Source organism: Castor canadensis, chromosome 7 (assembly GCF_047511655.1).
Source record: "Castor canadensis chromosome 7, mCasCan1.hap1v2, whole genome shotgun sequence".
Classification (NCBI taxonomy): domain Eukaryota; kingdom Metazoa; phylum Chordata; class Mammalia; order Rodentia; family Castoridae; genus Castor; species Castor canadensis.
In genome coordinates, this window is record NC_133392.1 from 88,713,955 (window position 1) to 88,731,585 (window position 17,631).

Consider the following 17,631-nt stretch of genomic DNA (forward strand, 5'->3'; position numbering starts at 1 on the left):
GCTACTCTAGTTTGGTAAAAGAGTTAATGCACCTCAAGAAGATTTTAGCATGTACTCCAAGAATAACCTAGGGTTTGTTCAACAGTGGGTAAATGTCAAACACCCCATCCTGAAGTGGTGTTTTACTTTTGAGCAAGGAAACAGGTGTACAAGTTTTCAGCAAATACTTGTAAAAGTTAATTGAAAAAAAAAATAAAGGAAATAAGGAAAAAAAAGTAAGAAAAGTATGTGATTTGGCTATGTTCTCTTAATATTTTCATATTACTGGTGGGGAAGTGGTTGCTAAAATGATTTTATCATTCCTTTAGTCTTTCTTTAGCTGGTTTATAAATGTTTGCAGACATATAGTACACCTTCTCCCCCACCACACACCACTGTTAACCTTTAAGGCAATCTGCCTAAAATGCTAAATTTGGCGAAGCCTTATTTACAAATACGTACTTCAAGTAAACATACTAAAGATCATTCTGTTAAAAATGTTTCTAAAATTCTTTATCTGTTACTCCAAGAGGAAGAAGGTAAAGAACACACAGGAAAATTAAACTCTGCAAAACATACTTTAAAAATCATAGGTTAAAAAATAGCTACAATTTCTGAATGGTAATGTAAAGTAGAAACAAAAACATCTTTCGAATTTGAAGAGCAAGACTTTCCTGCTCCTACTCAGCTAATGAAGTCTATTTCCAACACGGGAACCTCCTGAACTTAAGCAGCTGCTCTTGAATAGTTAAGAGTTCACAGGTGTTTCACTTTTCAAAAGTTGTTGAAACATGGAAGATAAAACACTGAGAAGATATTTATCAAACACAAATTTATATCAAGATAGACTTTTTCCCCCACAAAGCTTAAAAGCAGACTTTTCCTTTTTGTTGTTAAAAAATGAACAGTATGAAACTACATGTTAAAGATGTTTTTATAGTTAACACGTTACATTTTTACACTGCTTTCAAGTTTTCAAAGTGCTTTCACATACCATCCCATTTAGTCCTCACAACAGCCCTGTGAGGTAGGTACAGCAGGTATTATTATCCTCATTTCAAGATGAGGAAACTGAGGCAAAGAGCGGTTAAGTGACTTGCCCAAGATCACACAGCTGGGGAGATACAGAGCCAGGACCAGAAATCAATTTGCTCTGACTCCTTTGTCTAGAGCTCTTCCACCATAGCTTCTAGTGATGAGTAATGGTGCTCTATGAAAACTGAAAGGTTACTGAAATTCATTTCATCGATGTCTCAACAGTAAAGTTAAATGAGAAATACAAGAACAGTAGGTCTGTTGATTTTTCTTGACACAGTAAAACTGGTGCAAAACCATTTTTGTTTAATTACTTATAACCTTTTGGTCCAAATACATAAAATATGCAATATTTACAGCATTTTCCTTTTAATTTTTTTTGTAAATGCAATGCTTTAAAACACATTATAAAGCACCTTAGTAAAAATAGTCTACAAGTAAAAGTACAGAAGAAGTAGGAAAATCCTACTCATACCACAGCTCACTAATGGAGTCATAATATGTAATCACTGATACTGCAGTGTACTGCTTTACAAATAACCCATGGAGAAACAAATACTAAGCTTACCCTTTTGATATTAATGTGTGAAAGTCTTAACTAAAACCTCTGATAATGTCAATATTCTTAGAAATATCTTCCCAATATTAGAATTGGGGGAAAGCAGGAATGAGAAATACTGCTTTAATTCTTTATCTTTTTACAGATTATTTGTGGTTTTTAATACTGATGGATCAAAAAAAAAAAAAAAGACCACCTACATAAATATGGGCAAATCCAACTACAGTAGAAACATTTCTTAGTAAACATGATTAAACATTCCAATAAATTTCATGAGACACGATTCACAAAAACAAATTATCACTGCCAAACAGTTATTAACACTATTCAATAGTTGTATATCTCAGACCTCTGGAGAAGGTCAAAGTGGCAAATGGATTCACCTTCTTTCACGGTCAGTTGAAAAAATGCTTTATTAAAAGCAAGAGTATCGAACTTTCTCTGAAATTGTACTTAAAACTTGATTAGACCTGCCATGTTTATTTTAGGTGATGTAAGCTCCCCCTCAACCTAGACAGAGGCTAAAACTACCACCAAAATTTAAACAGAAAAACAAAAATGTCTGAAACTTAAAACTTCACACAACACTGACATACCAGCCAGTATCTAATTCCTTGATGATACTGTCTGTTTCCTAACTCAGCTCAATATAAACTGTTTTATACGTATATCAGGAATCCAAGTCCTGAAGCTGAGGACGAAGGTGAAGACAGAGTCAACGTTCTAGTTCAAAAACCTTTTAGTCACACCTTCTACTCAGTTTGATTTAGGGTAAATCTTTTCATAGAAAAAGTTTTGTGCGAGGATGTAGAGGTCTCCATCTTTTTCTCGAACAGCATGGGCTCTGATGAACTGGAACTGCTCTAGTGCAAATTCATAGAACTCATTCTCCATTTTCCAAATGTCAGACTGCTGCAGTTTCGCAATGGTTTGTTTGGTGGGAAGCTTCTTCTCTGTGGTTTTCCTAAGATGAGATTTCTTTCCTACTTACAAAGGAAAAAAAAGGAAAAGTAAAAAATTCTTAGAGAATACACAAAAGATCATTTCTTTATTTGAAGAAATGGCTTAAGTTAATATACACTGAAGGACAGGTTACATGATTGTCTTATATTCATATAATTTAGCCAAAACTGGAGGTCTAACAATAGCAGAGCTGTGACTTATTCCTTTGGACTGTAAACCCTTAAGAGAATTAATGACATGTAGACAGAAAATACATAGTTCTGCACTCAGTGAAACGTAGGCTGTCAGCTCTCACACCGTTATTCTCAAGTGCTTGGTACACTAAGACTAGTTTATTTAAAAAAAAAAATATGATTAGACTATCTGTTGCCAAACTGAATTCTAATTTTCAATAACCTGAATTTGCTATCATCATGTAGAAGGGAGGACAGATGCGTACTCTACAAAAAAAGTTTCTATGATCGCATCTTATTAAGTAACAGTGAAAAGAGAAAAATTTAGAATAGATTGTCCAGCACAGTCGCTTTCAGACATGCCATACGTTTGAAGTGCTGAAACACACTTTCAGGCATTCCATAACAGATATAGCACATGCTGTTTGTATTACTGTGGTTCAGTCCAGCATTCCACACCCGCTTTAAAATGATAATAGGCAGGTCCAAAGATTTGTTTCAAGGTCTGATGTGTGGTATCAGGCATTATTGAATATGACACATTTCTAAGGCGGTCCTATAGTTTCAATTATTACATTATTCCTACTGACTTCTATTTCTCATCTAATCCATATTTATTCACTTGAAAAATATTTACTGAAGACTGTCTGTGTGGCAGGCGCTGTTTTACATCGAACAGAATAGTGAACACAAACATTATACCTGCCTTTCTGGAGCTACTGGTTGTATTTTCCTGAAGAAATTTCAAATCATGCATTTTTCAAGTTGTAAGCAAACAAAAAACATTAGGGATAGCTTTAAAAAAAAAAAAAACCTATCATTTAAGTACCTGTACGATATAGTTCTGTAGCACCCCTGAAAAACCGGGGCAAAGCTGCCTCCAGTAACATGATAAAATCTTCGAGCTCTTCAGTAACTCCCACCAGAAAGTACTCATTAATTAGGTTATACTTGGCTTGATCCATAGCCCACCTGCTTCCCACATTCCTGAAACCAAAGAAAAGGAATTAAAAGCCTGGTTGTGAAGTCTATTAAGTATTTCCGATGCCTCTGATACTTGTATTATAGAGAAAATAGATAAAACACATGTGCATCCAAAGCTTTAATGCCCTTTTATTAAGTTCTTTTGGGAGGCACACCTGTTTTTAATTTCCTTTGTTTCCACATCCAGTTTCTGCTCATAGGCAGTGCTCAGACTTTACTAGAGGACTTTTAATATGAACAAACTTTAAGGGTGGTTTATATATTCCTCTCATCTGACTTACTGTGAATTTAATTTTTTAAAACTACTTCAGATTTTTTTTTTTTTTTTTTTGGTGGGTGGTACTGGGGTTTGAACTTAGGGCCTCATGCTTGCTAGGCAGGCACTCTACTGCTTAAGCCACTCCATCAGCCCCAAAACTACTCTAAACTTTGTTTAAGAGCTCTTTAGTAAGGTCTAAGTAATTTGTGCTTATGTTAATGTGCTATTTAGTATTTTTTGTTGCTGTTGGTGATGTCTCCTAAAATTTCTGAGGAACAGAAAATAAGAATGGCTCTGCTAAGAATCCTTTATTTTGTTTATATTAACACATAGTGCTGTTAATAGATTTTACCCTAAACACACTACACTTTTGGATTTGTTTCAGCATTAACACTATAACCCTAATTCCAGTTCTGCCTTTTTAAGTAGCCGTATGATTCTGAGCTGATAGTTTCACTTTTCTAGCTGTGTTTTCTCGGCTATTAAAAAACAAAAAAGAGGTTGGTGGAGGAAGAAGAGAACTAGTTGATTTCTAAGGTCTTCCCCACTTCCATGAGTATAAAACATACCCAACCTCCTCTCCATCTAAAATCTTCTCAGTAATGTCCAATAGCACTATAGTCTTTCAAGGCAGGGCTTGACCTTTTTCATCAAGGGTCAGAGTAAATATTTTAGGCTTTACAGGCTAAAAGGTTTAGATCACAATTACTCAACTGTGCTATTGCAGCATGAAAGCAGCCACAGATAACAAGTGAAGATGTGTTTGTGGCTGAGTTTCAATAAAGCTTTATTCATTAAAAAAAAAAAACCAAACAAACCCAAAGAAACACGTAACACGCCAAATGAGTTAATTTGTCAATCTCTATCCTGAGGAAATGGTGAAAAACTGACTTCTATGCTTCTAATTCCTCTTGTGCTTCTATGATATGATGCTTTGAAATAATCTACTGAGAAGGACCTTAAACTTCACAGTAATCTAGTGTCTCAAATAATTAATAAATTCCTTGCATTTTTCATTATGGTTTTAAGGAATATACTAACTTTGCATGTACTCTTATTGTTTCTACTTATTAAAATGACTGAATAAACTGGCTGTGGTAGTGCATACCGTAATTCTAACATTTGGGAGGTAAGGCATACATAGAGAGACTCTGCCTCAAAAAAGCCAAGGTCTGGGGATGCTGCTCAGTGGTAGAATGCTTGTAGGCCCTGGGTTGGATCAATCCCTCACCGAGCATGCACACACACACACACACACACACACACACACACACACAAAGACTGACTAGAAAAAAATGTGTACAATTATTTTTAAAAATTTAATACTCAACACAATCTGAGGGAGTAATTCTTTATTATAGAAAAATATCCTTATTATCCATATCATATTTTTTAGTAGACTAAACCACAACTATAACCTTGATTTCTCTTAAAGTCAAAATCAGTTTAACAGTAAAACCAGGTAAAAAAAATTTACCCACTAAGCCCTTCCTTGATCTAACTTGAATGGCTAAAACAGAACACCAAAACAAACAAGAAATTAAACAGCATTTGAAAAAGCTGTCAGAATAATGTATGTGAGGAATGTTTTAAATGCAGTTAAAGGTAAACACAAACTAGATATTACTTAATTACATGCTTCCTTTAATCTAGACCTGTCTTTCACTGATTTCCCTTACACTTAAAGTCCTTAACTAACACATTCATACTTGTAAAATACAGATTTCAGAAATAGTAAAGAAGATAATCAATTTAAGATAACTTTATCTCCCTACCAGCATTCCGAGCTGTGGCCACAGAAGAATGGGATTTGAAGCCAGAGCTTCTCTGGAGCACAGTCTGAGCCACCCTCCGCCACACATTCATCAAAAGTCTGGAAGAAAGACAAAGGAGCACTGGTAAGCCATGAATCCAAGTCTCATCTATCAAATTTCTTAATGTTTCAACCTTGTTTTATGCCACTGTTTGTAAGAGTTCTTTGCTAGATGCAAGGAAACTCTTCCAGATAATAATTTGTCTTTGAAAATAAGTACTGGTTTATTTTGAATTTGTGTTATTTATATTTTCTTACCAAAGGAAACGGTCTCTTTGAGATGATATAACATAAGAGATACCAGAGAACAAACACGGGAGGTTGGTTGTTGCTGTGACAAATCTACAAATGCCACCTGTTATTTTTGAAAGAGGAAGTATGAAATAACACTTGTGTTAAGCAAGTCTTTCCTGCTTCCAGGTCGTACTTTTCTAATCTATACAATTAGATAACCTCAGAGGGCCCATTTAACCAAAACTTTGTGAGAAGGCGGCCCCAAATTCCTTAGATCTGGCAGAGTTACATTGGAATAATTCTCCTTATTCTGGCAACATTCAAGAGGCAACAGCAAACTACAACCTACGATTTAGCCATTTCTTTTACATATGACCTTTTACATGATATAGTGAAAAGATCCATGATTTGGGTTGGAATCTTAATTCCCTCATTTAAAAAATGAGAGCATAATCTTACTTTGAGGAATGAATCTATCACAATGATAGGTTCAGAGCAGGCATTCAGTAAATGATATGTCTTTATGCTTGTGTCTCTTTCCCCACCTCTTGTCCCCTAATGGTCAAATACGATGTTTTGCTGGTTCTTACTTTCTTAGCATTTAATCCCACCCTCCTCCTTTCTAAAAAGTTTTTGATTTCTCCTGCCACTAATATATTATTTTCTACTTCTTTGAACACTCCTCTTTTTTGTCTTCTTTTTTTGGTTTTCTGTATCTTTCTGAATGTACTATATTATTTTCTTTGAAGGCATATTTTGGTCTTTCTACCGAGAATTTATCAGTTTATCTCAGCTATGTTCTCTTTGCCCACTTACCACTTCTTTGGTGTAATATATAATTTCCAAGCAAAAGACTTACTAGTGAGCATTACCAGATCACTTCTTACCTATTTTTTAATACCTTCTGTGCATTTTTATTTGAATCCCCAGAATATTGCTTATTTAATATTGCTGTCCCTTGTAACTCAGACCCAAGATTTCAGAACATTACTTAATCTTTTTTCTTCCTCCTCTCAAATCTCTGAGGTAATGTTTTTCCAATCCATTTCCTCTTTCTCAATCCTTACTTTCACAAGGATTTCATAATATGTCTTGCAACAGTGTCTTTATTTATTTTTTGGTATTACTGGGGTGTGAACTCAGGGCCTCATGCTTGCTAGGGAGGTACTCTACCACTTGAGCCACCGCCAGTCCTGCAACAGTTCTTACTTGGGCTCCTTTCCCACTTTCCTTTCTAATCTGCAGTTACTAGATGAGCCTAAGTAGTCACTTCTTTTTTTTTAAAGTTTTACCTTTTAATTAGCATACATGGTGAGGGGTTTTCATTGTGATAGCTACATAGAGATGCATACAATAATTTGAACAAGTTCACCCCTTCCTTAATTAAGTAGTTACTTCTAACAACTACTGAGAAACCTTCAACTGCTTCTAATACCTTAAAAATCCAAACTCTTTGGCCTACCTTTCAGGACTGCTTCTTATCTAACCTCAATGTGCCAGTCTTGCCTTATCTCTGTGAGTAACGTCTATCATTACCTGATCAACCTAACCTGCTTTGTAGTTTTAGAACCATGTCATGTGTACTTCTAAATCTCTATACTTTGCTGACAACATTTTCTCCCTTTGGTAGGTTCATTCTACCAGTCTAGGTTACATGGAGACCAACTTTCTAGTTGACTACTCTGGCCTAAAGTCACTTATTTTTCTTTTAAGTCTCTGGCCTTTTAACAGTCAGCTCTTAGGATTTGGGTATGTATACATATATTTTCATCTTCATAACTAGTATGTACATTTTTATGTGTGTTATATTTATCTCAACTATGGTAAACTTGAAAATATCATGAAGTATGTATGTTTTTCATAGCACAAAGTATATAGTACTACAAAAAACTGCATAATTAGTATCTGTAAACTACTATTGGAAAGACTGTACTTTTGAGACTTACATGAATATTAAAAACCCAGTTTAGTAGAGATGAAGAAAAAGAAACATTTTTTCATGAAGCATCTTGACAGTGCTTCACAGTGCTGTCAAATTCTCTTTATGTGTGTGTAATTTACCTTTTAAGTAAAAACACCTTGACTTATACTTAAGCCTGATTAAGCCCCATTTCCATGGCCATTACATTATTTCTGAATTTTTGTAGATGGTCTTAGATTTCTTAATTGGATTTAATTTATCCAATTAAGCCATTTATTAAAAAGTGGTTTTTATCATGTATGCGAACTTAGCTAAAAAAAAACCCTTATTTATCTATCTCTATCATGTTCCAGTTTCCATGAAGTCTTTGGCTCAATGAACTGAGTGATGATAGATCCGAAGGTTTCAGATTCCATGTCTTTCCAATTTCTAACAGGACCTAGCTCATAGCAATGCTGCTTGCAGCTCAGCAGAGGTACTCTTTCTTTATGTCTCTGACTGGACAGTAAGACAGAAAAAGGAAGGTTACTGAAGTGATTGTGATGAACTCACATCTCTACTGCTATTTTATGTGTTCATGTGATTACATGAGACATTAAAAAGATTTGCCTAAATTTAAGAAACCAGAATATTAAAAGAGGCTGAAATATTAAAAGTTCCCATAAAATTACCATGTAGACAACTTCGGGTATTTAAATGTACACTACTAGAATTAAAACTGAATTAAAAATGAATAAGCATGCAAGATAGCTATTTTAACTCATATGCTCTAACTAACAAACTCCTAGTTCTAGGGATCTTGAAGTATTTTAGAACTTCAAGCAATGATTACTTAGAAAATCTTCAAACCTATTTTTGGACAGTAGTTTTCAATCTGCTAATTCAATATGGCAGACTAAAAGTTGCCTCCAAAATCCATTCTTCCATCCTTCCTTTCTTTTATAGGTCAGAGTGTTAGCCTTTCTTGCGGTGAGTTGAAAGTGGCCACATATAACTAAGGTCTCGCTAGTGGACTGGAGGCAGAAGTGATGTGGGCAACTTCTGGGTCACTTGTTTAGAAGGTAATTGTTTGTCCTCCACATCTTTTCTTCTCATGGCTAGAATGAGATGTGGTAGTGACCCAAATCCAACAAAGCATGTAAGAACAACCCCCTAAAGAATGACAAAGCAACAATATGGGAGGAACCTAGGTCCCTAAAGGACAGTGTGGTACAAAGCTGCCCAGGAGACTGGTCTTCTCTAGACTTCTATGTGAGAGAAAAATAATCGTATTTCAACTATTTGGGGGTTCTTTGTTTTAGCAGCTTAATAGCATTTACCTTAATTCACCCACCAAATGTTGTATTAGACAGTATAAAAGTAGAAAAATAGTTTAGATTTTGTCTTCTTTGTGGATTCTTATATTTGGGAAAAGGGTTTCTTTCCTAACAACTTAAATATGCCAGGCACTGGTGGCTCGTGCCTATAATCCTACCTACTTGGGTAGGAGAGATTAGGAGGATATGGTTAGAGGTCAGCCTAGGAAAATAGTTCAAGAGACCCTATCTCAAAAATACCCAACACACACAAAAAAAGGCTAACAGAGTGGCTCATGTGGTAGAGCACCTGTCTAGCAAGTGCGAGACCCTGAGTTCAAACCCCAGTGCCGCAGGGAAAAAAAGAACCTAAAGACAGCCAGAAGGAGGGAAGATTTGAGGAAAAATGGTAACATAAAAACCTATGAGTAATCAAAAATTCACTGCATATAGAAGTGTACCAGGTCTTAGCATACAACAGAAAATTTCCATTTCTAAATAAATAACTGATGGATGAAATAAACCAGCTATGTTCTAGTGAAAAAGATCAAATTAAGACAACTGAATACCATCTTCATTATATATAATGCTGTGGATCAAGCCACTAAGACCTTGGTCAAGATGAACTGCAGCACTGCCTCCCACAGTGACATCAGCACTCCGGCTTCTCTCATGCCACAAGACTGCAACACAAATGTCTCATCATCAAAACCTTTTTGCTTACTCTCATTACCCATCTCTTTAATGTTATGGTCACATTTTTGAAATAGTTTCTATAAATGAATCATTTTTCTTACAAAATGTCAAGTCCTTAAAATAAAAAGCAAAACAAATAAATTAAATCAACAAAAACACTCCAGACTCTTTTCTTCTCTCATAAAACCCAGTTCAGCATACCAGAGAAATGAAGTTTCTGAGATATGATCAGACCTTTTACTTAAAAACCATTTGTGCTATGAAAAAGTAGCTCATTGTGAACTATACACAAATATTTTAAAAAACCATGAAATATTAAAATGTTCTTTAGATCACCCAGATTATTAGTTTAGATATTTAATTTCTAAAATTGAAGGTTAAAAATATTAACCAAAATTCAATATTTAACAACGATGGCAATTACATTTACATTCAAATTGACCTTGCTTCATATTTTACATAGATAACTGAAGGGTAGAGTGAGTTCCCTTGATTTTCTGCTTAGATAAAAGCTATCTCCATCTAGTCTCTTTCTGCTTCTAGTTTTTTTTTTTTTAATTCATATGTGCATACAATGTTTGGGTCATTTCTCCCCCCTTCCCCCACCCCCTCCCTTACCACCCATCCTGCCCCCTCCCTCTCCCCCCCACCCCCTCGATACCCGGCAGAAACTATTTTGCCCTTATCTCTAATTTTGTTGAAGAGAGTATATCTACTTCTAGTTTTAAGAAGGTTATTTCCTTCTATCTCTGGATACCACTCTGATCCCCTTCTGAGATCCTGCTCCATCAAATTTTTTTTTTCATCTCTTATACCATTAACCTTTTTAATTCTGTATCTGTCATCCATGAGAAATATTTCCTAATGTTTTTGGTTCCTTTCAAAGCCAAGCTCCTCTCCCAGGACTAGTCTTACCTCTCAGTCCCAACTTCTTCACTTCTTAGTTATTCCACTTAAACTCCTTTCTCTAAAGTCTCCAATGATCTCCCCACATATAAATCTAAGGAATAGCTTTCAATCCTCATTTCACTAGCTTTTTTGAAATCAAAACTCTTTTCCTCTCTATTTCAAGAACTTGTCAGATTTGTCTTCTGATTCTCTTCCCCCAGTTTCCTTGGCATGCTCCTCTCCTCTCTCTCCCTACTCCTTAAATGTTAGCATTCCCCAGAGCTACATACCTGTACCTTTGGTAATTACTGAGTTATGTCCAATTGGAACCCATTACCTTTTCCTTCAACTCCATTACAATTTACTCTATTGTTTTCTCTCTTTCGGTGAAAAAAAAAAAAAAAGAAAAAAATTACTTATGGTCCAATTAGGACTCTAAGAAGAGAGGTCAAGTCTGCATGGTATCCACTACATGGATACTGATTCCTTTTACTAAGATAGAAAACACTGGTCCATAATGAAAAGTTACCAAACCTTATGCCAACTGCAAAATTATACTGATTCTCTGTGGTTTTTATAATAAAATACTTCCTAGGCAAACAGTAATACACTCTTAAATGCTTTTGTGAGACAGAACAGTAAAATTCATGTTCTATAAGCAAAACATGGTCAAGAAATTGTGAACTACTCAGGACTCAAAGGAAATAGTTTGTAAGCCAATAGTTATGGGTCAGGTAGCACTAAGTATGAGCTTCTTCTAACTTTACTACTATCTTTTGCAAATTTATATCCAGTTTAAATAGGATATACTAAATTTACCATAATTCCTACAGCTGCCCATAAAAAGCAAATTGGGGTAGGAACTGTGACCTCTGGAGCCAGTAAATACTTTTTAGTTCATATAAACTGATTGATTCTCTTTGGAATTTCCTTAGAGCACATACATATTCACTGTTTGTACAGGTACAACCCTCTTGATGTTCTTCTGGTAAAATAATTAATAAAAATATTTAATAATCTACTCAGGCAGTACAAAGATGAAATTGGATGAGTGATGACAATTATAGGTGCCTAATATTCAGAGGCCATAATAAGGTCTATGCTGAAAGAACATCGGAGAGACAATCTATGACTATTTAAACTGGGTATTTGGTGATATTTTCTCAGAATGAATAAATGTGGCTGGCACTTGAAAGAAAATATCTGACAGTGCTGATTAGCTGGGTGGTTCTCAACCGTGAGTTGTTTTGACTAGATGGCATTTGGCAATGTTTGGAGACGTATTTGTTCTTATAAATGAGGTGTAGGGGATGCTTCCAAGAAGAGGCCAGCAATCTTTTATAAGTATACTCTAATCTACAGGCAGTTCCCCATGACAAAGAATTATTTTGCCTGAAACAATAACAGTGTCAAAGTTGAGAAATCTTATGGTAGTCAATGATAACAGTCAAACTTTCATGCAAAAAATAAATTTGGAAAACTTCTATTTACCACCACAAACCTGACAGTCTCCAAATACTTAAGAGATGCTTCTGATGAGCTCTGTGGTGATATTAATGAGAATGAATTTTTGATAATGTGTAACAATTTGTCAACATTTGAAAGGTCTACATAACTAGTATGTTCCAAATGATCAATGTATGCTGTTCCAAAATTATGCTTGCCTAAAAGAACATAGTATAAAATAAAATGTATCAATGGACTTTAATGTATCGGCATAGAAAGTTCACTGCTATGGTTTCAGATTCCACTTTATAACTAAGAAACATTTACCAAGTTTTAGTGCAGTATTAAAGAACAGTCACATTTTTTCTGAAAGGGCTATTAAAAATCTCTTTTTTCCAATTATGTATCTGTAAGAAGCTGGATTTTCTTTATAGACTATAACCAAAAGAACATAATTTAATAGATTGAATGCAGAAACAGATATGAGCTAGCCTTGAACTCATGACTCTCTTGCTTGAGCCATCCTAGTGCTGGGATTATTGGCATGCATCAACAGGTCCAGTTTAGGAAAATTTATTAATATTGATAAATATCAATAGAGTTAGCTCACATGAACAAAAGCTCCTTGGGTTCCTTAATAATTTTTAAGACTATAAAGAGAGTTCTAAGGTAAAGAACTTTGAGAACCACTGATTGTTGGTACTCAATGCTCACCTTTGGATCACTTAATATCCCTATTTTCCAGGTAAATAAGTAAAGCAGAACATTTGAAATTTCCCAAGTAAATCTTTTGTTATTACAAGCTCAACTGAACACTATCCTAGATGTACAAATATCTGAAATGTGTTGAAAATTACTGTAAAACAGTACCAGAAAGCAGTTCAGATTACTGGAGTTATGCAGTTTAAAACATGACCGTTGCCTTTAGCACTGAACTGATTATCTAAATATGTTTCAAAGTGTCACCTGAGGTGCAAATACACATTTTCATGGGAGTGAAGATAGACAGTCTAGATAAGACTTTTTGAGAATAAGGGGCATTGGTAGGTATTTCCAACAAAATCTTGGTCACCTTTAATTTCCACCATCTTAAAATACTCCTCTATTTTTAGAAATGTTACGTGAATATTTGAGAGACATGAGTTTAATGAGAACTCTTGCCAGTTAAAGACAGAGTAGATATTTGCAATAAAACATCATTTAACTCAAAACATTAGTATCGTGAGAAGACATTTAAGATGTCTAATGTTTTCAAGACTGAAAAATTCCATTCTATCACAAAATAATTTAATTTTTTTTTATAAAATACTTATATTTACAAAATATTTTATATTTATAACTTACTTGCACATGGCCCTATTCTCACATGAGAGTTAAGATAATGTAAGAGTATTATGCTGTTGTTATAACACTATAACTACATAACCAGCCTGCAGAGTTCCATGAGTACTGAGTATGCAACTTTGGAACATTTTTCACATAAAAGTTTGAGCATCATGGAGTCAGATGTGATGGTGCATACCTATAATCCCAGCTACGTGGGAGGTGAAGCTAACACAATTCTAGGATGCATGGGTGAAAGTGTGAGACTCTCCCTGAAAAATAAGCTAAAGCAAAAAGGGCTGGGATGTGGCTCAAGAGGAAGTGTGAGTTTAAACCACAGCCCTGCTCCCCAAAATATACATATATTTTGGGCAGCATGAGATGTTTCTTCCTCTTTTTTACAGGAAATATGAGGGGTTAAGACTATGGCTTTGGAATTAAGAGTGGCTGGGTTTCAACTCCAGCTCCGTTACTTACTAGTTATATAACACTAAGCAAGGAAGGCATTTAACTTTCCTGTGTCTGTTTCATTATTTGTAAGATGGGACAATAGCAGTATTAGCACAGAATTAGCAAGCTACCTAAAAAATATATCAATAACTTAAGACATTGCTTGGAACACAACAAACAAGTAGTGTGAGAGTAAGTATTTTGTATTGTACAATCCTTCAAACTACATAGAACAGCAATCACAAAACCACCCAGGCTGACAGTGACAAATGATGGATGTAGGAACTCACATGACTGTACATCTTTTTCTTAACACCACCACTATTCCCTCAGTCAAAAGGTACTAACACATGCCAGACAGTGTAAGTAATAGGGCTAAAATAAAACAAGAAAATAGTAAGAGTTAAAGTGAATTTATTTATTTATTTATTTTTTTTTCATTTTTCTTTTATTATTCATATGTGCATACAAGGCTTGGTTCATTTCTCCCCCCTGCCCCCACCCCCTCCCTTACCACCCACTCCACCCCCTCCCGCTCCCCCCCTCAATACCCAGCAGAAACTATTTTGCCCTTATCTCTAATTTTGTTGTAGAGAGAGTATAAGCAATAATAGGAAGGAACAAGGGGTTTTGCTGGTTGAGATAAGGATAGCTATACAGGGCATTGACTCACATTGATTTCCTGTGTGTGGGTGTTACCTTCTAGGTTAATTCTTTTTGATCTAACCTTTTCTCTAGTTCCTGGTCCCCTTTTCCTATTGGCCTCAGTTGCTTTAAGGTATCTGCTTTAGTTTCTCTGCGTTAAGGGCAACAAATGGTAGCTAGTTTTTTAGGTGTCTTACCTATCCTCACCCCTCCCTTGTGTGCTCTCGCTTTTATCATGTGCTCATAGTCCAATCCCCTTGTTGTGTTTGCCCTTGATCTAATGTCCACATATGAGGGAGAACATACGATTTTTGGTCTTTTGAGCCAGGCTAACCTCACTCAGAATGATGTTCTCCAATTCCATCCATTTACCAGCGAATGATAACATTTCGTTCTTCTTCATGGCTGCATAAAATTCCATTGTGTATAGATACCACATTTTCTTAATCCATTCGTCAGTGCTGGGGCATCTTGGCTGTTTCCATAACTTGGCTATTGTGAATAGTGCCGCAATAAACATGGATGTGCAGGTGCCTCTGGAGTAACAGTCTTTTGGGTATATCCCCAAGAGTGGTATTGCTGGATCAAATGGTAGATCGATGTCCATCTTTTTAAGTAGCCTCCAAATTTTTTTCCAGAGTGGTTGTACTAGTCTACATTCCCACCAACAGTGTAAAAGGGTTCCTTTCTCCCCGCATCCTCGCCAACACCTGTTGTTGGTGGTGTTGCTGATGATGGCTATTCTAACAGGGGTGAGGTGGAATCTTAGTGTGGTTTTAATTTGCATTTCCTTTATTGCTAGAGATGGTGAGCATTTTTTCATGTGTTTTCTGGCCATTTGAATTTCTTCTTTTGAGAAAGTTCTGTTTAGTTCACATGCCCATTTCTTTATTGGTTCATTAGTTTTGGGAGAATTTAGTTTTTTAAGTTCCCTGTATATTCTGGTTATCAGTCCTTTGTCTGATGTATAATTGGCAAATATTTTCTCCCACTCTGTGGGTGTTCTCTTCAGTTTAGAGACCATTTCTTTTGATGAACAGAAGCTTTTTAGTTTTATGAGGTCCCATTTATCTATGCTATCTCTTAGTTGCTGTGCTGCTGGGGTTTCATTGAGAAAGTTTTTACCTATACCTACTAACTCCAGAGTATTTCCTACTCTTTCTTGTATCAACTTAAGAGTTTGGGGTCTGATATTAAGATCCTTGATCCATTTTGAGTTAATCTTGGTATAGGGTGATATACATGGATCTAGTTTCAGTTTTTTGCAGACTGCTAACCAGTTTTCCCAGCAGTTTTTGTTGAAGAGGCTGCTATTTCTCCATCGTATATTTTTAGCTCCTTTGTCAAAGATAAGTTGCTCATAGTTGTGTGGCTTCATATCTGGATCCTCTATTCTGTTCCACTGGTCTTCATGTCTGTTTTTGTGCCAGTACCATGCTGTTTTTATTGTTATTGCTTTGTAATATAGTTTGAAGTCAGGTATTGTGATACCTCCTGCATTGTTCTTTTGACTGAGTATTGCCTTGGCTATTCGTGGCCTCTTGTGTTTCCATATAAATTTCACAGTAGATTTTTCAATCTCTTTAATGAATGTCATTGGAATTTTGATGGGAATTGCATTAAACATGTAGATTACTTTGGGGAGTATCGACATTTTTACTATGTTGATTCTACCAATCCATGAGCATGGGAGATCTCTCCACTTTCTATAGTCTTCCTCAATCTCTTTCTTCAGAAGTGTATAGTTTTCCTTGTAGAGGTCTTTCACATCTTTTGTTAGGTTTACAAACATTTTTTTTGAGGCTATTGTAAATGGAATTGTTTTCATACATTCTTTTTCCGTTTGCTCATTGTTAGTGTATAGAAATGCTAATGATTTTTCTATGTTGATTTTATATCCTGCTACTTTGCTATAGCTATTGATGATGTCTAGAAGCTTCTGAGTAGAGTTTTTTGGGTCTTTAAGGTATAGGATCATGTCGTCTGCAAATAGGGATATTTTGACAGTTTCTTTACCTATTTGTATTCCTTTTATTCCTTCTTCTTGCCTAATTGCTCTGGCTAGGAATTCCAGTACTATGTTGAATAGGAGTGGAGATAGTGGGCATCCTTGTCTGGTTCCTGATTTTAGAGGGAACGGTTTTAATTTTTCTCCGTTAAGTATAATGCTGGCTGTAGGTTTGTCATATATAGCTTTTATAATGTTGAGGAACTTTCCTTCTATTCCTAGTTTTCTTAGAGCTTTTATCATGAAATGATGTTGGATCTTATCAAAGGCTTTTTCTGCGTCTATTGAGATGATCAAGTGGTTTTTGTCTTTGCTTCTGTTAATGTGGTTTATTACGTTTATTGATTTTCGTATGTTGAACCACCCCTGCATCCCTGGGATGAAGCCTACCTGGTCGTGGTGGATAATCTTTTTGATGTGTTGCTGAATTCGGTTTGCCATTATTTTGTTGAGGATTTTTGCATCAATGTTCATTAAGGAGATTGGCCTATAGTTCTCCTTTTTGGAGGTGTCTTTGCCTGGTTTTGGGATAAGTGTAATAGTGGCTTCATAAAATGTGTTTGGCAGTTTTCCTTCCCTTTCTATTTCATGGAACAGTTTAAGGAGGGTTGGTATCAGTTCTTCTTTAAAGGTCTGATAGAATTCAGCAGAGAATCCATCAGGTCCTGGACTTTTCTTTTTGGGGAGACTCTTGATTGCTGCTTCAATTTCATTTTGTGTTATAGGTCTATTCAGGTGATTAATTTTCTCTTGGTTCAGTTTTGGATGATCATATGTATCTAGAAATCTGTCCATTTCTTTTAGATTTTCAGATTTATTTGAATATAGGTTCTCAAAGTAGTCTCTGATGATTTCCTGGATTTCCATGGTGTTTGTTGTTATCTCCCCTTTTGCATTCCTGATTCTACTAATTTGGGTTTTTTCTCTCCTCATTTTAGTCAGGTTTGCCAGGGGTCTATC

General features: G+C 35.5%; 1 protein-coding gene across 6 annotated transcripts in view; it reads right to left on the reverse strand.

Moving 5' to 3' along the window:
* Nucleotides 1-895: 895 nt before the first annotated feature.
* Nucleotides 896-17,631, reverse strand: part of LOC109682068 (heparan sulfate 2-O-sulfotransferase 1) — a 169,333-nt gene continuing 152,597 nt past the window's right edge. For 4 of the 6 annotated variants that reach the window (XM_074079509.1, XM_074079513.1, XM_074079508.1 and 1 more), the window contains 3 exons: nt 5,728-5,825; nt 3,539-3,696; nt 896-2,559 (listed from right to left, as the gene is read on the reverse strand). In XM_074079509.1, the coding sequence (XP_073935610.1) occupies nt 2,330-2,559; nt 3,539-3,696; nt 5,728-5,825 (486 nt within the window). In that variant the 3' untranslated portion in view covers nt 896-2,329. The remainder of the gene's footprint in view (nt 2,560-3,538; nt 3,697-5,727; nt 5,826-17,631) is intronic. The other 2 variants (XM_074079511.1, XM_074079510.1) reach the window with 1 other exon arrangement.